Source organism: Cajanus cajan, chromosome 6 (genome assembly GCF_000230855.2).
Source record: "Cajanus cajan strain Asha chromosome 6, NIPB_CcT2T_4, whole genome shotgun sequence".
NCBI lineage: Eukaryota > Viridiplantae > Streptophyta > Magnoliopsida > Fabales > Fabaceae > Cajanus > Cajanus cajan.
Genome location: NC_138522.1, coordinates 59230591 through 59252648, shown reverse-complemented (window position 1 = coordinate 59252648; position 22058 = coordinate 59230591). Strand labels below are relative to the sequence as shown.

The 22058-nt window shown below is 33.2% G+C and overlaps 3 protein-coding genes across 7 annotated transcripts; all 3 read left to right on the top strand.

Moving 5' to 3' along the window:
* Positions 1–3254: 3254 nt before the first annotated feature.
* LOC109797981 (ATP binding microtubule motor family protein) lies at positions 3255–11944 on the top strand. The gene is made up of 16 exons (XM_020358165.3): positions 3255–3775; positions 4348–4500; positions 4643–4745; positions 5066–5109; positions 5685–5714; positions 5799–5915; positions 6020–6045; positions 6213–6294; positions 7257–7298; positions 7385–7418; positions 7629–7704; positions 7783–8002; positions 8086–8177; positions 9604–9784; positions 9849–10025; positions 10670–11944. Exons 2-16 carry the CDS (start codon positions 4390–4392, stop codon positions 10835–10837), a joined length of 1503 nt encoding a protein of 500 aa, XP_020213754.1. The 5' UTR covers positions 3255–3775; positions 4348–4389; the 3' UTR covers positions 10838–11944.
* Positions 11945–12074: 130 nt separating this feature from the next.
* On the top strand, positions 12075–15683 carry LOC109797397 (GDSL esterase/lipase At1g54790). Of its 3 annotated transcripts, XM_020357426.3 has the most exons (7): positions 12075–12395; positions 13365–13379; positions 13438–13677; positions 13766–13966; positions 14249–14415; positions 14543–14813; positions 15287–15683. In XM_020357426.3, exons 1-7 carry the CDS (start codon positions 12164–12166, stop codon positions 15553–15555), a joined length of 1395 nt encoding a protein of 464 aa, XP_020213015.1. In that variant the 5' UTR covers positions 12075–12163; the 3' UTR covers positions 15556–15683. The 3 variants fall into 3 exon arrangements, with proteins under 3 accessions (XP_020213015.1, XP_020213014.1, XP_020213013.1); XM_020357425.3 differs by lacking the exons at positions 13365–13379; positions 13438–13677 and having other exon boundaries at positions 12076–12395; XM_020357424.3 differs by lacking the exon at positions 12075–12395 and having other exon boundaries at positions 13324–13677.
* Positions 15684–18053: 2370 nt separating this feature from the next.
* Positions 18054–21471, top strand: LOC109796927 (S-adenosyl-L-methionine-dependent methyltransferases superfamily protein). 3 transcript variants are annotated; one of them, XM_020356787.3, is made up of 10 exons: positions 18054–18235; positions 18328–18397; positions 18511–18636; positions 18878–18941; positions 19037–19124; positions 19592–19676; positions 19869–19925; positions 20124–20237; positions 20762–20832; positions 20928–21471. In XM_020356787.3, exons 1-10 carry the CDS (start codon positions 18108–18110, stop codon positions 21334–21336), a joined length of 1212 nt encoding a protein of 403 aa, XP_020212376.1. In that variant the 5' UTR covers positions 18054–18107; the 3' UTR covers positions 21337–21471. The 3 variants fall into 3 exon arrangements, with proteins under 3 accessions (XP_020212376.1, XP_029126895.1, XP_029126894.1); XM_029271062.2 differs by having other exon boundaries at positions 18320–18397; XM_029271061.2 differs by having other exon boundaries at positions 18314–18397.
* The last annotated feature ends 587 nt before the right edge of the window (positions 21472–22058 follow it).

Here is a 22058-nt window from a genome sequence, read left to right as displayed (position 1 = left end):
ATTGCTTACAAGAGGAAGATGAAGCTACTGAAGAGGCAAATTTATGCCTGTTGTCAACACCGATGATTAAGGCTCAAAGATAGAAACTCAGCTTATGATATGCTTTTTCAAAAGTCTCATGCCACATCACGGAGTATAATGACATAAAAGGGAAAAATAAAATATTTGATCTAAAAATATTGTAGTGAAATATGACAATATGACAACCTAGCCCTCCCCTTTTTTGTTTCATAACATGGACATCACAAACGAAATGATCACATCGAGTTTGATTTGTCATTGAGATTAGAACTACCAACTTTCAGGATTGATCGCAGAGGCTTGGGATCTTCTTGTTGATCCATGAATAACTTGCTCCTTTTCTTACCCGTTGAAATTATCTCCTCCACGTTGTCATTGATGCTAACAATTTTCTTGGGAGCACGGGGTAATAAATCTCCCACCACATTCTCATCAATATTAATGTTCCTGCATGCAACACTCTCTTCTCTTTGTGTAATCTCCACCTCGGTTGAGCTTGAACCGTGATGTGAACGTGCCCCTAGAGTCACCGTCTTCATGGCTTGTGAAGCCAGAGTTTTCATGATGAAATGGTAGAGCTTGTAACATATGTTTAGATGGAGTTCTCTTTGCTCCATCTTCTAATGTGTCAATGAGTGGAAGGGACAAAATAGATAGATAGATAGACTAATCAAGCCGTGTGCTGAGAATGTGTACAAGTTTTAACTTCACAAGAGATGCTTTGCTTTTCTTTCAAGTAGGGGTGTTCATGGATCGGTTTTTTCAAAAAGCCGATCTAAACCAAACCGAACCGTTTTATAAAAGTGGATCGGTTAACTGATCCATTTTTTATAAAGTGGATCGGTTTGGTTTTTTCTAAAATATGGATCGGTTTTTTTGAAATTGGATCGGTTCGGTGCGGTGCAGTTATCCACTTTTTTACTCACATATGGATCGATTTTTTTAGAAAACCAAACGGAACCGAACCGATCCACTTTGTAAAAATGGATCGGATAACTGAACCGGTTTTATAAAGTGGTTCGGTTCGGATTTTTTTTCAAAATGGATCGAATTTTTCAATATGGATCGGTTCGGTTATGGATCGGTTTGAATCAATTTGGATTTTTTGCACACCCGTACTTTCAAGGCATGGATGGATGATAGCCCCAAAATTCTGCAATCTTTTTATAAAGTTACACAATTTTAATGTGAAACATAAATGCAAGCATGCGGGGTGTTATATGGTAAGACTCTTCATTTACCCCCATGCTCTCTGTGGTCATGGTTAGCTATGGCGTGGCAAGAGGCAAGAGCAGGCGTCTCAAATACGAAAAACACCGTTCATATGATTAATTGCAAATGTCACAGTTCGATTTGTATAGTCAATATAGTATAAATGTAACTTTTTTTGTTCTTGGTTTTTTTGGTAGGAAAATAAAAGTAACATTAAGGCGAGGATAAGGGACACCCAAGGATTAACACATCAATTTGAAAGAAAGTAAGAGTAATTAATTGGATCCCCACTTTAGCCTCTAACCGTTCCCCACCACGTTCCTAAAATACTAAAAGGGGCATTCCAATAATCATATTTAACTATTAATTTCTTCTTTGCACAAACAAACTGGTGATAATAGATTACCAAGCAATTTTTCAAGAGTAGCTGAGAATCTCTTTCGTAGACGGGGAGTAGATGCATGGTTAACTACAATTTAAAAGGCTTGCCTTTCATATAAATCTTCATGTATAGAATTTACTTATGCGGCTAAAATTCTAAATATGTTTAAAAGAGAAATTGAATTTGCATAATTAGTTCTTATATATAACTATATTTGTTATATATATATATATATATATTAATTAGAGAAAAGAAAAGTTCTATTGAAACTAAACATGAAAATTTTTGTTTATAAAAAAAACACGTATAAGCATTTAAAAAAATATTTATAAGTAATCAAATTAGTTTTAAATATTAATATAAATTATGATACCCAAAATTCATGATCGTAAGAATTATATTCTCTCTCTAGTGTGAAAAATAAATCCCCTAACTAAATGTCAAATTTTACAAAAGTACATTTTAATAACTTTTACAAAAAATAAGCTTCATTTGAACTCAAAAAAAAAAAATATTAATTTCACTTATAAAATATAAAAAATATTTTCAAATTAAATAAAATAAACCCAAGTATAATTTCTACCGTGTCGAAGGAAAGAAAGAAATGTAATGTATTTTTGTTTTTTGTCCATAGGAAATTTATTGTAGTAATCGGTAACGTGGTAAAGTACACCAATAATTGGGCTTTTAAATCAAAATTATAAGGGAGACGATAAACACACCTCCACCCTCGTATAAACACACTCTTTTTTTTTAAAAAATATATAAAATGTCTAAATTACCCTTAAAAAAATGAAATTCCTAAATTTACACCTCCTTTCCCCGCATCCCCCTTATCCTGTATCTGCAAGTAAACTTTAGTCTGGAACGGCACCAGAACGGGCCGTTCTGCAATAAGAACGGCTCGTTCTTCTTTCAGTACGTCCCGTTCTAAAATCAGTACACTCCTTATTGCAATCAGTACGGGCCGTACTGATTTCAGTACGGGCCGTACTGATTTCAGTACGGGCCGTACTGAAAGCAGTACGGGCCGTTCTTCTTCAGTACGGGACGTACTGAAGGCAGTACGGGCCGTACTGCACGCGTCACTTTTAAAATGGCTACCCTATGACTGATTTTAAAACCCCGATTTTAAAAGTCATTTTTGTACTAGTATTTCTTTCCATAAAACAAGTAAGAGTCTTTCTCTTACAATACCACCTGCTGACATTGCACACCCCTCTTCTTTCTCTTTGTGGCACTCCTCTTCTTTTTTTTTTTCCCGCACCTCGCACACCCCTCTTCTTTCTCTTTCTGGCACTCCTCTTCTTCTTCTTCTACTTACTGTTACGGAAAGTTCTTTCCGGAATTATATTAAAATGTTCCGGAAAATACTTTCCATAATATTAAATTCTTATTCCGGAAAGTATTTTCCAGAAATATTTTGTTACATAATTCCGAAAAGTACTTTCCATAATATTAAAGTTACTATTACGGAAAGTTCTTTCCGGAATTATATGAACAATAATTTTACTATTCCGGAAAGTACTTTCCAGAATGCTAATGACTGTAAAAGTACTTTCCAGAATGCTAATGATTGTAAAAGAGCCTTTCTTATACTAGTTATGGTGAGACTAGTCCTTTTTTTTCTATTTACTTTCCAGAATGCTAATGACTGTAAAAGTACTTTCCAGAATGCTAATGATTGTAAAAGAGCCTTTCTTATACTAGTTATGGTGAGACTAGTCCTTTTTTTTCTATTCAGAATGATTGTAAAAGTATATTACTTAATGACATTGAGCGGGGAAAAAGGCTTTGGGAAGAAGAGAGGTGTGGAGTATGGGGTGCGGGGAAGGGAGGTGTAAATTTAGGAATTTCATTTTTTTTAAAAAGGATAATTTAGACATTTTATATATATTTTTTTTAAAAAGAGGTGTATTTATACGAGAGTGGAGGTGTGTTTATGATCGTCCAAATCATAAACTCGACCCAGGCATAGCCCATTTAGCTGCCAACAGGTCCATTATACTCTTTCAACGTAAGTCTCAACTTTCAAGTCTCATTTCTCAACCCACCAGAGGAACGAAGAGATATATATTACCTTATTTTGGTTCCCGCCATCAATGATCACCCAAACTTCATTTCACTACGAACAAGCTCTCCGTTCATTGCATCGTTAAGGTCGTTCTCTCTCCCTCTCCCTTCGACGAATGGCGCTCTTTATTCCTTTTGATTTGATTTTCTTACTGCATGCTGTTTGGTTGCCGAGAAAATGCAAGTCGAAAAACACTTTCAACTCTAACATTATCATTGACGTTGCGATTGCCTCATGTTTTAGTCGCGATAATTCAACTTCTGAACAAGCGTCTCTGTAACTCTGTCAAAATTATTTCTGATTTCATCTGAAAAGGCTACTTAGCAACTAGGAAGCTTCGAGATATTCCACTACGCTCATTTCATGTGCTCTCTTCTGTATTAATCTCTGATGCAACAAATATGAAGAAAAAATGTTGAATAATCTTGATGCAATGACCGATTCTCGAAGTAGTACTCTTGTTTTTTATTGGAAAACCTGATAGTTTCAATTTTTCTAGTCTCGATCCGCATTGCGTCTTCATTTTTCCTTGGCTTACCGATAAACCTTACATTAGATGTTATCAGAAAACAACGTAGATTTGTTTTAAATTTTCAGCTGGATTATAGTTTTTTCTCTGGTTTCTTGTTTCATGTATGAATATCTCTTCCATCGACAGGTTTAACTCAACAATTGCAGCGAAGTATTGCGGTGAAACATCATGTCAAATATTACGGTGTGTGCACGCTTTAGGCCTTCGAATACACAAGAGAAGCAAAACAATGACTCTGGCTGCATTCGATGCATAGACACCGAATCTTTCATTTTCAAGGTTTTTATATGTCAGATTAAGCATCTATTAGTTTTTCCTTTTGTTCATTATTTACTTTAGAGCTATGAAAATCATTACTCAACAAATAGTGCATCACACATTACGATATATTGTCTCATGATCTTGAATTAATTTTGGCCAGGACGAGAAGGACGAAGAATTCGTGTTTAGCTTTGATAGAGTGTTCTATGAAAAATCTGAGCAAGCTGATGTCTATCAGTTCCTAGCTCTTCCCATTGTTAGAGGTACAACCGCAGAATTCTCGCTACAAATTAATTTATATGTCAATGCAATGCAAACATTGAAATCTTCCTTAATGGTTTTTGCTTCCTCATGAAAATGACAGCTCCATTACCGCCAAATAGTGCACCAACTTCGGTTATATGAAAATTCTTATCCTTATAGTTTGCTTAATGCTAATACATGTCTGCACGGTCCTACATTTTCATATTAAAAAACCTTTAACCTTTCTTAACAAAGAAAATCGGGAAAAGGACACTTGACTACAGTTTTTTTTTTTGATACCACTCTTTACATTTTATACGCATTCCCATCAATGAAACAGATGTTGTTGATGCACTCAATGGGACAGTTATCACTTACGGCCAGGTAAGATATCTTAATGCTGTGGAAAATTGCAAGAGATATTGCATCGTACTAGCTTCGCTGAACTATATGATCCCTCATCCCTAGCATTAGCCATGCAATGCCCCTTTTCGAATCTTTTTTGTTTATGTTTGAAGGGAAAATAAAAGAAACTCGTTAGATGAAACGCATGAAATATTTGAACTGTTATTTCAGCGCGTATCCGTTTTGAATTCAATGCTAGCTAATCTGGAAGTAAGGAATGAGTGCATAATGCAAAAGCTGGACATTTCTCTTCTAAATATTTAGCGAAGAAAATTTGCAAAACGTACCATTCTGATAAACTTACATTTCTGCTCGTTAGCAAAAACGAGTTTCTAATTATGATTAGAATCTCAAGAATATTCAGTAAATCCTGTTGGCCTGTGAATATTTAGTTTTTTCTATTAACTTAAGAGAATGTGCTACATAAGTTTTCCATTAGGAGAGGCGGCCGTAATACAATTTTTCATTTCAGAAGAACTTTTCAACGGTATCATGAATCCATTTTTCTTTAGACTCTAATTAATTAGGCTTCGTTTTTCTACAATCATATGCAGACTGGAGCTGGGAAGACATATAGTATGGAGGTGGAAAATTATAATAAAAGTATCCTAGAATGATCTTGTAAAACTTAAAATACCGCAATATCAATAACTACTTCTCTGAGGCAGGGACTCGGAATACTTGAATGTGATGAACAAAAGAAGGGGCTGCTTCCAAGAGTTGTAGAAGGAATTTTTGATTCCTTAAATTTCGAAGACAAAATATATTCAATTAAATTGTCAATGGTACTGAGACACTTACTAGTTAAAACCACACATGACAGGCAAAATCATTCGGTTATAGCATATTATTTTGCTGATTTTTTATTTTTATTTTTTATGATTTCCAGGTTGAAATCTACATGGAAAAAGTAAGGTATGCATTTAAAAAACTTGTACTTTTCCCCTATGTATGTACTTAGAGCAAATTCTGTCGGTTTTTGATTGACAGATTTCTTAAATTTGTTGGAAAAGCTAGTTTTGATTTGAATTTGGATTTTGAATAGTCATCACTCATCAGAATAACTCTATCCTCTTATATAGGGATCTATTTGATTTATCCAAAGATAATATACAAATTAAGGAGAGTAAATCACGAGGAATAATTTTACCTGGTGTTACAGAGGTGAGAGCTATTTTTATGGGAACTTTATACCTCTTTCCATTCTGATTTTTCTTTTTCATTCTGAAGTTACTTTGTTTTTCACAATTAGGCATATTGTCTTACGTATAAGGCTACCATGTGAAATTTTAATTTTGAAACTTGAATCATACCTATATCCTGACATTCAAAAACATAGGTTTTGGCTTTTATTTGATTAGCATTTTTCTTAGAATTCATAAACTTAATAGCCTGGCCTAAGGTTGCTTATAATGACCGTACTGTAGTCCCTTAATGTGATTATAACAAATTTTCAGCAAAATAAATTGTACCTTTATTATTATTGATTAATTGTAACTTTTGGTCTAATGTTGAAACTTGATATAACAAGTGGTATCCAAGAGCTAGGTCATCGTTTTACTTTTGAATCCCTAGGGGGCGGGGGGGTTGTTGTTTTCGTTTGGGCTTTTAGGCTTAATGTCTTGGCCCACGACCCAAGTAACAAATGTAACCCCGTAGGCTTCATGCAGATTGGAAAAGTAAAGTTGTATCCTCATCTCGTGTACTTGACAATCTGACTCATGATGCTTGTAATTGGTATAGCCCTTTAAGCTTGATGTTATTCTTATTCTCGAAAACATTAAGAAAATAAAGTTGTACTATTTTCATTAATTATAACTTTTGGCCAATCCAACGGTAGGTGTAGGATAAGCTTATGAACATGCATACACGTTTGCTTTAAGTCAAATTAGCTAAGGCCTCACTTCTTTAGGTAACAACATCATTTGAACATTGGGCGAAGCACTCCATGAGCTGATTCAGCAAGTAGCGAAGACTGGAATATTTTTATATGCAACATTAAAAGTTTACCTTCCCTTATATGCTAAATGATAGAAAAACAAATATAATTGGCGATTCTTATTCAATTAATGTCATACACTCATATACTATAGTACTAACAAGGACCCTTTGAATTTTTACTTCAGATCACTGTACTGGACCCCGCTGAAACATTACAAAGCCTATCTGTAAGAAAGAAACAAGTTGAATATCATTTTTTTTGTTTGATTTTACAATGTATTCTGGCTTTCTAATTCTGATCTAAAATATGTAGAGGGGAATAGCTAACCGGGCAGTTGGTGAGACCCGTATCCTGCTTTGAATCCCTTAGCCCATAATTCAGTTTATATATATATATATATATATATATATATATATATATATATATATATATATATATATATATTATTTTATAGTTAAATACATAATAGAGATGGGTAAATTCCCAGTTTTAATGAGGGAGGAAAAGTAGTGGTAGAAAGGTCACTTGTTACAATCATCCTAAACAAAGCATGTAGAAATGAACGTGGCCAGCAGCAGAAGTCACTGCATTTATATATTCACAATTCAGCAAGAATTTTCCAGTGATAAAAGGTTATGCTTCTTCCTAGATGTATGTGGCATTGCTTATGAATCATTGTTAAACACTATGAACTAATTCACTATGAACAGGATGAGGTCCGGAAAACTAATTCTAGTGGACTTGGCTGGGTCAGAGAAAGTGGAGAAAACTGGTGCTGAGGGAAGAGTTCTAGAAGAAGCCAAGACCATAAACAAGTCCTTGTCTGCTCTTGGGAATGTAATAAATTCTCTTACGTGTGGTTTGCAAGGAAAAGCAAGCCATATCCCTTACCGTGATTCCAAGCTCACTCGAATTCTTCAGGACGCACTTGTCGGTCGCCCCTTCTTACATCTTTCAAATGTATCCATTGTTAACCAAATTAGTATCCCAGGTGTGGTATTTTTTGTTCGCAGGGAGGAAATGCTAGAACTGCTTTACTCTGTTGTTGCTCCCCCAGCGCTTTAAATGCACCCGAGAGTCTGTCCACACTTCGTTTCGGAGTAAGGTTCGTCATCCATGAAATCATTTGAGGCACGATCTTGTTCTTTTTTCCATATGGTACAATTAAGGGCTAATTTGTTTGAAATTAAGGGGGTTATATTCGCTTCTCTATTTTAGCATAAAAAGTATGGTAAATTTTAAAATTAAGACTTTGTTATTTAAATTTTAATAAATTTATTTCATAAAAATTCATAAAATGAGAGATTTTATGAAATTTTGAAGGAGAAGAAGAATTTTAAAAATATATATATAATTAATACAAAAGAATTTGGAGTTTTTCATATTTTTCTATTTAAAAAAAATACTCCAAGTCTTTGTTATGGATTATGTTCAAAGGTTGGTTTTTGTCATAACATACGAGGCGTTCTTCGATGACATTTTTTTAATTCGTTGTTTTTTATCCTTTTCTATTTTATGCATTGATGATATATAGAATTTGTTGATGATTTTTATTTTATTTTTTTTTTATAGTTCCCTAGTTTTTATTTGATGATTTTTTTTTATAACTTTTATTAATTATAATACTAATATAAAATATTCACTTAATTACATATAATGTAGATATTTTTCTTTTGATATGATTTATTTTATACTCAAAATTAAGATTTAAATTCTAAACATTTTAATTAAAAGACACAACTCATTATCACTCGTCTCATCTGAATAATTTTAAATCATATGTAAACAATAAAATTAATTTTACACCTCGATTCATTATGAGAAAAAAATACCGGCGAATTATGTTTGGTAATTTTTTGGCGTACATTTTTACAATCGAACCGTTTTATCTATCGAGTCAGGTGGAATTGGCTGTGTTTTTTTTCAAGACTCAATGAAGAGTCCAACCTAGTCTTCTATGTATGGCCTACCAAGAAGTTGGATTAATTTTGACCGTTTTTTCATATTTTATTTATGTAATTATTTTTAAAAAAATATTATTTGCTTCATTTTAAAATAAAAATGCATAAATTTTTCATATTAAATAATTTTTAAATTCTCAACTAATTTTTTTGATTAGGTGTTTAAGCATAAGTTAATAATTTATAAACCGAATATTTATCTCATGACTTAATTACAAACATTTTAAAAATAAAACACAATTTCTTAATAATTTGAGAACCTGTTTAAAAAATTCAAAAAAATTAATGAATAAATGACATCTCCTGATAAAAAAAAATACAGTAACTTCTTTCAAATGAACAATAAATGTTAAAAATTAAAATCTGAATTTCTTGCTTGAGGGGAAAATATGGTTAGGTTGGAATAAAATTAGTTTTACACACACAGCAACGGTTTCACACTGTTAATCTTACTGGGACTGAATAGGCTTGCAAGTGAGAGTTTTTTCTTTTTTCCTTTTTTTTAATCTGTTTTCTACCGACGATCCTTGTTCTGTTGCGGAATATTATTGTGTTGAATGTTGATTGCAGGGCGAAACATATAAAGGCGTCGCCCCGTGTTAATTACAGTGAGGAAAAATGCGACAATAGTTTCAGTGTTTCTTCTCCATCTGGCGACACAAGTTTCGGTGCTTCTTCTCCATCTGGCGACACAAGTTTCAGTGCTTCTTCTCCATCTGGCGACGAATCTAGCGCTACAATTTTGAACAAGGTGAGAATATTGTTGTAAAATCCTTTTGCAATTAGAATTCGTAATAAGACTTCTGTTAATGCAGTTGAGGGAAAAATTGAATGCTGAAGATGTGAAGTTACTAGAGGAAGTGTTCATACAAGAGGGCATTCTGTTTGAACCTCCATCAGTAGAAGAGGAGTCAGACATAGAAGAACTTATCTTGCGGACAATATCCTCACTACAAGCAGCCGTGGAAGAGCTCACAGTTACTGTTAATGAGGTACGAACCATAAAAATGTGCTAGAATCTTTCTCTCTTCGCAGATAATACTGTCTCAGTCACTGTAGATAATACGGTTTGGTTATGGAATGAAACGGCAAGAAAAAAAATAATAAACGTAATTTCTTAATCTTTTGGTTAATTTTATAAACATTATATAACTATTTTACTAAAGATAAATTTTTTTATATCATCTTTTCCCTTTTTCACCTAACTTCAGTACCAATCATACTTTAAAAGTTGTTATTTCTTACTCTATCTTTTCTTTATTATAAAAAAATATTTTTATTCTATTAAATATAAGTAAATTTTAACTATTTTTATTTTATTTAATAATATTTTTAAAATATTAATTTATTGCATGATATTTCAGTTCTTTAATATATATAATAAGAATAATTTTTAAAAAATATTATGAAATTAGTAAAATTTAATATAAATAATAATTTTTTTAATATATATAAAATTAAATTTTTCCAGAGAGAATAATGCTAGCAAAATTTATCAGATTTATCAAATTATTATAAGACAAAGATGTCAGAAACATGATTAATGCGATAAAGAGGTAGGAAAAAAGAATAAAGTTATGAAAAGTGTCTAATTAGATGTTGTATGAATAATTAATATAAAATGTATATTTTACAGCTTAAAAGGGAGAATAGCATTCTTAGGGCCAAAGTTGATGCATCCGCGGAATCTCTGTTCCACAAGGGAGCAGATAATAATAGTTCGTTTTTCCAAAATAAGATTTCAGGTATCCTGACTTACTTCTTTAGCTGGTTGGTTTACACTTCTCCCAGACGATGGCAATAACTACATTCACATATCATGCCTTGGCGGCCTTTAAATACTTTCGAAATTGTATCGTACGTTTGTGGTTACAATGGATAAGCATAATATCTGCAGACAAGGCGTCAAGGCCGATTCCTGAAATTCACGCACTCAGGCCATTGATCTCAATAAAAAAAATCGTTTGTTAACTTTTGCTAGTAACTAACAATTGTTTTATACGAATAATAATTTGGCATGGATGTCTGTCTACTGTACCTCTCCAATAGATTCAATCAGATCATAATTTAATTCACGAAGACGACGATGTCATCAGTTTGGCACAGTGGATCCATAGGTTCACGAGTAGCCAAAAATATAGGGCTTGATAATCTCAGCATGACACGAACCATTTGGACTAATTTAATGTGTTTTGATTTTTACACTGTTGTACGCAATGGCCATACAGTTTAATCTTAGGGTAAGAGGCACTAGATTCCATGGCTGTGGTTTGTGCTGGTATGCAATGTAATCTGGAACTGGATTTCTTATAATAACTAATAAGACACAACATTCAATCAATAACGTGCAACACGAGCCTTGGTTAGATGAATGTAGATCTAAGGTTCTATGTTGCGTCTCGTCATTCGTTGCAGTTATTTTGACTACGGTGGATCCGGGCACTGCAATCTTTTAAACTTGCAGAATTATTTCAACTAAAGGGAAACAACTGCCATTAGCATTTATCAATCTTAGATTGTCGTCCATCAGAAATCTTACATAGAAATAGTGATTGCGGAGTGTGAAGATTCACGGTGGTCACCAGAAGACCACGAGGTGAAGCAATACAATCCCGTGGAGATGCAAGTCAAGCCACAAGAGCGCAATCCGTCAAGAAAAAACCATCTCCTTGCTTTTGCATTAATGCTTTCTCAAGTTTCCGTTACTCTTTCTATCATTTTCTCGGCCTTATTTTTTTTCCTATATTTTATTTTCTTTTTTCAGTACAATTCTCCGGGGCATGTTTTAGTATGGGTTTAGGTCTCTTAAGAGAACGACTTGCAGTCACTGTCTTGCGTTTATCAGTTAATATAATAGCGGTTGACTTTAGTAGTATAAGGACGACATAGTAATTCAAGCTCAAGGAACGTTTTCCTTTTGGCTTTCGCTGTTGCTTTTCCACCATCTTAAGCAAGGGTTTTTATTGTTTTTTAGGTGGGACTTTACGTTAGCTATTTGAAGCAACCAATTGGCATATACATAAGGCACGGGATTATTTTCCATTATGACAGTGCATACAAAGCTATAATTGGAATCAGCTTATCTAGTTAGTAGTTGGTTCCATTGGACACAAGTGAAAAGCTGCGTGCCATGGCTTCTAAGAATGTAATTTTTCAAGTTGTCTTATTTTCCATCTGTTTGGCTATGGGAAATTCGGCCGTGTTCAATTACCCAGCAGTTTTCAACTTTGGTGATTCAAACTCTGACACGGGAGAACTTGCTGCAGGGTTGGGCTTTCAGCTTGCCCCACCCAATGGACAGTATTACTTTAAAATTCCAACTGGGAGGTTCTGCGATGGCCGTCTCATGGTGGACTTCCTAAGTAACTTTTCATTATCCATTGAAATAATATTATTTTTAGTTATTGTTATGATCATTATCATTACTCCGCAAGCTTTTAAACACGAATATAAATATTAAAAGAAGCAATTTTTTTTTGGCAAATAATTATAATATCTTACGACAAAAAAGAATTCAGCTAAAGTGATAGAGGCTAAAAAGTTTCCCGCTTCTTTATTTTCACCGATTTAACTGGCCTCCCAACATGTAGCATCAAATTTTTAGGGGATTGATTTATCTTGACATTTTGCCTCCTCTTCAACAGTCTGCCACGGTCTCCATATTTAGTTATCCATTAAGAAAATGGTATGACTTTCGTCTTTACAAAATTTAATTTTTGTCTAGTATGTATTTTTTACATTATTATCCATTGACATATTACATCATTGAAATCAATTTGATAACACTCATAATTTTATGAAAAATCAAATATCAATACAAAATTAAATAATAGTGTAACAAGGTTAAATTTGACTATCTTAAAGTAAAAAAAAAAACATGTAAAACCAAAGTAAGAAAATAAAAAATCTAAAATGCATTTATTTTTTATTTAAAAAGGTTAAGTTCGCGGGATAATTAAAGGTCAAAATTTTATATCAATTATTAATCAAATGCAAATGCTACACAGAAATTTAATTAGAATATACTGTCTGTATGAAAGTTTTATCCCATTACCAAATTATAGATTGTTATATAATTAAAATATTAATTTTTGTATTAATTACTGTAACAGTTATTTTTAATATGATTTTTAATTGATCGATAGTATAAAGTATTTTACCAACAAAATTAAAATAACAGTCGTACTTTTACCATCTACCTGAAATTTAGTACTTTGATTTATTAGATAATTAATTATTGCTTGAATAAAAGAATGACTCGCTTACACTACAAGTCATACGCACCAAACAAACAAATATCTGGATCTGGTATTGCATGTCAGATGGAAAAGTAACTGTTAGCAAATGTTTGAAACACAAGCAAAGCCGGGAAGGCTTAAAACCCCTCCTTACAATAATAGTCAGTAGCCATGGCCACCAACACATGGATCCTTCGGATTCTTACCATCATTGCCATTTTCATACCTTGTACCAAATCCTTCCACTTGGATTTTCCAGCAGTTTTCAACTTTGGTGATTCAAATTCTGATACGGGTGCACTTATTTCCGCTGGTTTTGAGACCCTTTACCCACCAAATGGACAAACTTACTTTCAAATACCATCGGGGAGATACTCCGATGGCCGTCTCATCATCGATTTCCTTAGTAATAAGTCTCTTTTTGTCACATTCCTGTTTCCAAGTAAACAACTTTTGCACTTACAGCTCCATATGTTCTTGGTTTTTGATTGCAGTGGATGCTATGGACTTGCCATTCCTAAATGCCTATCTGGATTCGTTGGGTTTGCCAAATTTTAAGAAAGGATGCAACTTTGCCGCAGCAGCTGCAACCATCCTTCCAGCCACTGCATCATCCCTCTGCCCCTTCTCCCTTGGGGTTCAGGTCTCTCAGTTCCTCCGATTCAAAGCTCGGGCCCTTGAATTGATTGCTAAAGGTATATATTACTGGACAAAACTTCTTCCATAGGTATTTTTATAGTATTCTCCAATCATAATTAGAGTTTCACTTTAGTATACCTACATTAATTTTTAATGTAAACCTTTATTACACGGATCACTAAGATGCCAATTCTGATTAAAGAGCCTAAAGAATGTGTCATCTACTAAATTTATCTAATTTTTTCAAGCTTGACTTCATTGCATTACTACTTCGGCGGCACAACTAGTTTGCTGTCTGTCTCATTCATTCATGTTAAAAGATTATCACTATGTTTCAGGCAGGAAATTTGACAGGTACGTCCCAGATGAAAATATTTTCGAGAAGGGATTGTACATGTTTGACATTGGCCAGAACGATCTTGCTGGAGCATTTTATTCAAAAACATTGGACCAAATACTTGCCTCAATTCCGACAATACTTGTAGAATTTGAAAAGGGAGTAAAGGTTGGTTTCAAATTATCTGCTTCTACCTTTATATTACGTTTGGGAAATTTATTCCAAACTTAATTGAATTCCATAGGTTACCATACACAGTTGTACTAAGGTTAACTCCTTGTTGTTTGTTTACTAGAATCTCTATGACCAGGGGGCTAGATATTTCTGGATACACAATACAGGTCCTCTCGGCTGCTTGCCACAGAATATTGCCAAATTTGGAACTGATTCATCAAAGCTTGACGAACTAGGATGTGTTAGTGCACACAACCAAGCTGCTAAAACCTTTAACCTACAGCTACATGCTCTCTGTGCTAAATTGCAGGGCCAATATCCAGATGCAAATGTCACATATGTTGATATCTTTACTATAAAATCAAGCCTCATTTCAAACTATTCTAGATACGGTTAGTATCTCTGAGTAATTTGTATTTATTTGCCACGTTACAATTCTATCCAGTTCATTGCTTTTGCCTTTGGATAATTACCGGTTCTTATAGATTGTAAAATTCTCAAATGGCTTTTGTCATCAGTCGTCACTCGTCAATTATGCTGTGGATCATACAACACCTGTTTTATAGATACTACATCAGTACATATTACTCATCATCTTGACATAGATACTACTTTTCATATGAATGCCTTAACAAAAGTTTTCAATTACCAAATGACTCAAGAATGACCAAAACTTAGATTAACGTAAATTGAAAAGAGTTCATTGAAAGAGTAGCACAAGGTCTGTGTTTGCAAGATCGAAACAGTTTATTGGCTAATTAAGGACTCTGTATCATTCACAATAAATAGCGAAGTTACCTTCTATTATATGATCTATTATCATAACAGGATTTATCAGTTAATTGGTGTGATTACATGTTTGCAGGGTTTGAACAACCTATTATGGCTTGTTGTGGATACGGAGGTCCACCACTGAACTATGACAATCGAGTTTCCTGTGGAGAAACAAAGACCTTCAACGGAACCACAATTTCAGCAAAAGCTTGTAATGATAGCAGTGAGTATATAAGCTGGGACGGGATTCATTACACTGAGACTGCAAATCAATATGTCGCATCACAAATTCTCACTGGAAAGTACTCCGACCCTCCTTTCTCAGACAAAATGCCCTTCCTACTTAAGCTCAAGTTCTAAATACCTTTTATATTTATCGTTTTCATTATTTGATTCTTTATGTGCTGGTATCGTGAAAACAATAGCCGATTGTAATTTTAAATCAATGTCAAGCTCTTACTAATGAATACGTTTTCAAGATTCGTCCATTTGACACGGTAACATGGTCTGTGTCATAATGTTCAAGGATTGGTAATTGAACACGTTCACGCTTCATGGTTCATTTGTATGGTATTATATATTGAGATATTTTAAAAGGTTAATTAATTTGTGAAATTATTTTGAATTTAAATTTAAATTTAAAATAATTATTTTATTAATTACTTGTATTAAATTTTAATTAATATTAATTTTAGTGAGATATAGCAACCTGACTGTTGTAATTTTAATAAATTTTAATGGTTTCAAAATTAATTAATTTTAATTATGATGATTTATTATAGTCACAACCGTACTTGTCTCCTTCCTATAAAAATTGAGATTCATTAAAAGTTAGAATGACAAAACATTGCTCTTTTCTCTGCTCTCTTCTCTATTCTCTCTTTTTTGATTAAAAATTTGCTAGTATCTCCTGTTAGTATTGGAACTATTACTATTATATCCTAAGGGATTAGGACTTGTGTGGGAATGAGAGTCTGTAGATAAATCTTTTAAAACAGTACATTGCACGGAATTGAGATCCTTTCATGTTCTCAACATCCATGCATAACAATCTATAGCATATGGTGTTCTACTTTGTCATTTGGGATAAGCAGTTAAGCACACTTGGTATATGTTCCTACTTTGTCTTTTTTAAATTTCAGTTTTATACACGGTTAGTGCTTCATAATATTAATAATACAGTATGATGATGATAAACAACCTCTGAAATGAATGTAGGCAGCAGGTGTACACAGAATTTTATATGGTAGTCCAATGCATTTACTTTGGACCTGCAAGCCGAAACTCTGATCTTATTCTACAACTTTCTCAAGCTCAGTTGTTACATTACATTTATTATAACTTATAACCGCACATTATACAACAAATTTTAAAGAGAAACAATTTTGAAGACAGGTCCAATTATATAACTATTTTCTCCCTTTTTTGGATACATAAGCATAATACTGTGCCATAGGAACAACGAAAACCTCCCACTATAAGGGTGAATTGTCCAAGCTTCTCATCTGTCTCTTCCCCGGATTTAAAGTTAGATTCTTTAGTCTTTACGTTTGGGCCCACCAGGATCTAGAAGCCCATCAATGGCAGCAACTAGCCTTTCGGAGAATATTTTTAAAAATAATATATGCATTTTTAGTGTAACGTTGTTGTTATTATTATTATTATTATTATTATTATTATTATTTACTTTAGTATTGAATTATAGATTGTCATGTATAATAATTTATTGATTTTTGTAATAACTAACTTTGAAACAAAATCCAAAAAAAAATCAAATTAATTATTGGTATCATTTTTTTTATAGTGATAATACACGCTCATTTGTACTATTTTAATTTTACCAAAACACGAAAGAGTATATAAATAATATAAAAAAAAAAGTTGAAAAAGTAAGGACTCCTTGTAGTAAGTGTTGGTTCATGATATATACACCTCCTTTTGTCTATAAGTACACATTTTTCAAAAAAAAATAATTAAAATTTTAAAATATTTTTAATTTTTTTGTTTTTAATTTTTAATTTTACATCTACAATATTTAATTTAGTACTTTTTTTTTTACACATCTTCCCTCCTTTTTTCAATTTTTACATGCACTTCCTTATAGGGATGGCAAATATACCCGTACCTGTGGGTAATACCTGAACCCGTCCCGACTTTGATGGGGAATACCCGATTTGACTGGGTACGGGTACGGGTAAAACTCGATATATTAAATCGGTACGGGTATGTACTTACCTGCCCCGTACCCGTACTCGTACCCGTCCCCATTCCCATTTTTAATTTAATACCCACCTTCAATTTAATTTTATTAAAGAATTTTAATATTTTTTTATGTATGATTATTTATTATAATATGAGATAAAGAAATAACCTAATTATAATTATAATATAATTAAAAAAATAATTTAAAAATATTATATTTTAGAAAAAAATAAAAAAAGAAAAATTTTGACGGGTACGGGTATACCCGATACTCGACGGGGACGTGGATGGGGATGAAAATCACATACCTGACGGGTACGGGTACGAGGACGGGGATGAGTTTGGCTCGCGAGGACGGGGACGGGTATCATGAAACCCGTACCCGCCCCATCCGTTGCCGTCCCTACTTCCTTACCTTTCCTTCATCACACCTACTTTAGTAACATGTAAAAATTAAAAAAAAAAATGTGTGTGAAAAAAAAGAAGAAAATAGAAAATTGAAAGTTGGAGGTGTAAAATTAGAAAATTTAAAAAAAAAACTACAATATTTTATAAATTTTAAAAAAAAAATAAAGGAAGTGTACTTATAAATCAAAGGAGGTGTATATATGATGAGCCTAAGTGTTAGGCCCAAATAAATTTTGTTGGGACAGAAGCCCAAATGTGGAGTAACGTGGAAAGGCCCATGTTTTGAGTGGTGAAGGTTGTTGATGCTGTGCAGTGCAGTGGAAGTGGCAACGATGGAGGAAAAGTTGGATCCTTCTCTCCCTTGTTGCCGGCATCTGCTTTCTGCAATTCTTGCGATGGAACCTTCCGAATGCTTAATCTCCCACGCTAGGTTTCTCTTCACTTGCTCCTTCATTTTTTGTTTTGGAGGTTAACCCTTTAAGTAGTGAAGTGACAGTGACAGTGACAGAGTTAGATGTGCAGGGCGTGTGGTGGAGGCTCAATCACGGACCAAGTTCAACAATTCATCTGGGACCATTGCCTTTCCGCTCCTGTAATTTTCATATTCTCCACTCTCTCTGTTTTTGTTTTGTTTTGTTTTTCTTTTTTTTTTTTTTTTAATTTGCATTGCTCTGTTTGATTTATTGGTTAGAGTGGTGAATGCAGGGTGATTTTCATGCTCCTTACTTGAAGAATTTTCTCAAGAAACTCATCACTCAAGTTGAGTTCGACCATGGTTGTGTGTTGGACCACTTGTACGAACTCTATGCTCTCTATATGACATCATCCAAGGTTTTCTCTATTAACACTTATGGATAAACTTATCAGTAAACACTTGTATGAGAAAAAAATGGTTTTTTCATGAGTTAAAATTAGCTTATACCAAGTTAATAAGCTTTTTGGAAAACTTAATTTATAGAGAAATTTGTTGGATTTTGTTCATATTTTTTTCTCCTCTTAGAAGTACTTACAGAGAAAGACGCCAAGTTTCCTTTTGTTAGTTGTTTTGAGGTTTCAGGATTTTTTTTGTTAGGATGATAGTTTAGTCAAGAGAGGTGCCAGAATCTGCAAAAGAATTTCCTTTCCTTTTCCTGATGGTAAATCATGATTCTGGTGATGTTTCTCTTATTCATTCATTCTTATGATGTTGTTTCAATCGGCTTACCTTTGGTTGGTAAACTGGTGTCGATAGGTTGTTCTGAACTACAAAGTTGTCCGCAGTCAAGGGTACTGGAATTTTCATTGCAGTGTTCTCTTAACATGCTTGAAGGTGATACTGGGTATGCTCGTATTTCATACCTTAAAAAACTCTACATGTAGAATATAAGGGCCCATTTATTTCTGTTTTCGCTTATAGTTTACAAAACTCTTACAGTTTTTGCTTATAGAACATGTTTTTTGTTTTCAATGATTTTTACATGAAATGTGAAAATAACTTTTTGATGTTGATATCTCTGTTTCATGTACAAACCTTAGAAATTAGGAAACATATTTTAAAAAAGGTGACAGTTTTGTAAATAAAAAATGAAAACAGAAGTAAACATGCCCTGGCATTTTATGGTTGTTATGTCTTGTTTGTTTGTCAATACAAAAGTTCTTCTAAGTGATAATCAGTGCTCTTGCTCCTTGAGAATACAACTTGGATTCAGCAATACCACTGATTAGGGCATTTGTTGGTTCTATCTACAGCTTGTAATATTTCTTCCCTTAATATGCATATACCATGTTTATTGGTTTGGTTGTGCAGGTGCTCAATATGGCCATCAAGTCTGTTTCTATCTGAGTTAATACTTTCTCATCCAGAATTATTTTCTAATAAATCATGCTTTGAGGTCAGTATATGTTTAAGAGTTTGTTGAATCTAGTAGTAATTTTGATGTTAACAGAGAGACTCTGAGACTCAGATATAATTTTTCCCTTACAATGTTTGTGTTCTGTTTATAATTTTTTGTGATTTCATTTGTTGCATTAAGATTCCGCTGTTCTTATTATACCTTGGTGCACTTTCTTAAAATTTGAAACAGATTGGTTCAGGAGTTGGCTTAGTTGGATTATGTCTAGCCCATGTAAAAGCTTCCAAGGTATGACCTGCGATACTTGAGGACTATGCTTGAACATTTTGAATGATGGCATTTCTGCTATTAAATATGATGTTTTTGCTAGAACAGTGAAATTTAAACAAGAAAAAAGTGCTATTTTATTATTATATGTGTAATATTAGGTGGTATTATTGTAGTTGAATTTAGCCAACTAGGATTTTGGTTATCGTCTATCAACAGGTGATATTAAGTGATGGTGACCTATCAACTTTAGCTAACATGAAGTCTAATTTGGAGTTGAACCACCTGAATGTTGAAGCTGACTTGCCGGAAAGAAACAAAAATCCAAGCACGGTGAGTCTGAATTTGCATAGATTGTACATTGGATTTTGCTTTCATATATAGAGAATGCAATTTCCTCACGGCATTCATCTCTCAGGTTTTGCATATGATACTGAGATTTTTGCTAAACTGATATAAATAATAATTACCAATATTTTAAATCTCAAGTTTTTACTTATATTCTTGCAGGGTGTTGATGTGCTTACACCAGCACATTTCCGCATCCCCTTATCCATATTTTCAGTAGTTTTTACTTTTAGTGCATGGTTCCAAATTCCAATATGTGATTGTTGTTTTGTTCATGGAAGATTAGTTTTTAAATTTTCTTTTTGAAAATTTATTTTGTCCTTTTGGTGACAGTCTAGTATGTGTTGATAAAAACTAAAACCAAAGCTGTCTGGTGTATATATGAGATCTGCACCCTTTGACATTTTTTTTTAAAAGTAATGTGTTTTTGTTTGTGCTGATAGAAGAGAATATAACCTGAATTGTATGTGCTAAGGTTCTTTATTATTCGCTGATCCCATCTACCTCAGGTAAAATGCTTGTATTTGCCGTGGGAATCTGCATCCGAAAGTGAACTTCAAGATATCATGCCAGATGTTGTGTGAGAGTTCAACTGAAGTTTCTATTCAACTACTGAGAATTAATTTCTTTAAATCCATCAGTAATTCAAATGCCATTCTTATATTATTAATTCAGTTTGGGTGCAGATGTGATATATGATCCAGTTTGCCTGCCACATCTTGTTCGAGTACTTTCCATTCTTTTGAATCAGATGAATTTGGGCTTTTGCAGACAGCCTGCAAGTTGCAAGGACCCTTCTCTAAACATTGAACATGAAAATGGTGAACATGATTACAAAGATGCTATTGATAGATCTGATGGTAGTAGTAAATGCCTGTCAAAGGAAGCAACAGTGGCTTATATTGCATGTGTTATCCGGAATATTGAAACTTTCAACTATTTTCTATCCCTAGGGGAACAGGCTAATCTTCATATTGTGGACCTTACTGATTCATTGAAGCCAGTAAATCTCCTCTGCTACATGCACTCATACAATCAAGCCAGTGTAAAACTATTGCGTATCACTTTCAGAAATATACAATAACGATCATTTGACTCTCACATGTTTTCTTTTCCTTTTTTACTTGGAAGGTATAACTAATGATTTTAACTTATACTTTGATTCTGCTCATGACCTATCTACTCAAATGTTATCAATGAAAATGCTCTTTCAATTCAACATTCTTAATATTTCTTCTCTTCTTTTCTTTGGATATGCATTTCACACACTATTCTTGCAATTAGTTAAAAAACAAATCTCCCAATCATCTCAAAGACTCAAACTACCATCCTTTTATCTTCATGTGTATATTTAATTTTGTTATTCGCCTGTATCTTTTAATCTATTTGACTTTTGTAATTACTATTTTAAAATGTTTATTTAGGGATATTTGTAATTAACTGATTAGTATAAAAATCCTTACATTAACCATGCATAAAAACTATTTGTATTCGGTGCATTGCCCATGCTCTTTTGAAGTAATATTGTAAAGCCTGTCCTTCCATGTCTTTTTGGGTTTCTTTTTTGGTTGATAATAAAGACTAGTAAATTATGAAGTAGACATTTTCTGATACTCCTTATGTTCAATTAGTTTGAAAACATTTGACAGTAGTAACTAGTGACTATCCAGGATTTGTCTTGGTTTTTTAGGGTGATACTATATTATTTGTAAATGTAAAAGGACTAGTGTTTGGTAAGCAAGCGGAACAAAATGAAAGTTCTGTCCCTTTTTCTTTCATTATTTTTAGTTGAATTAAAATAAATTT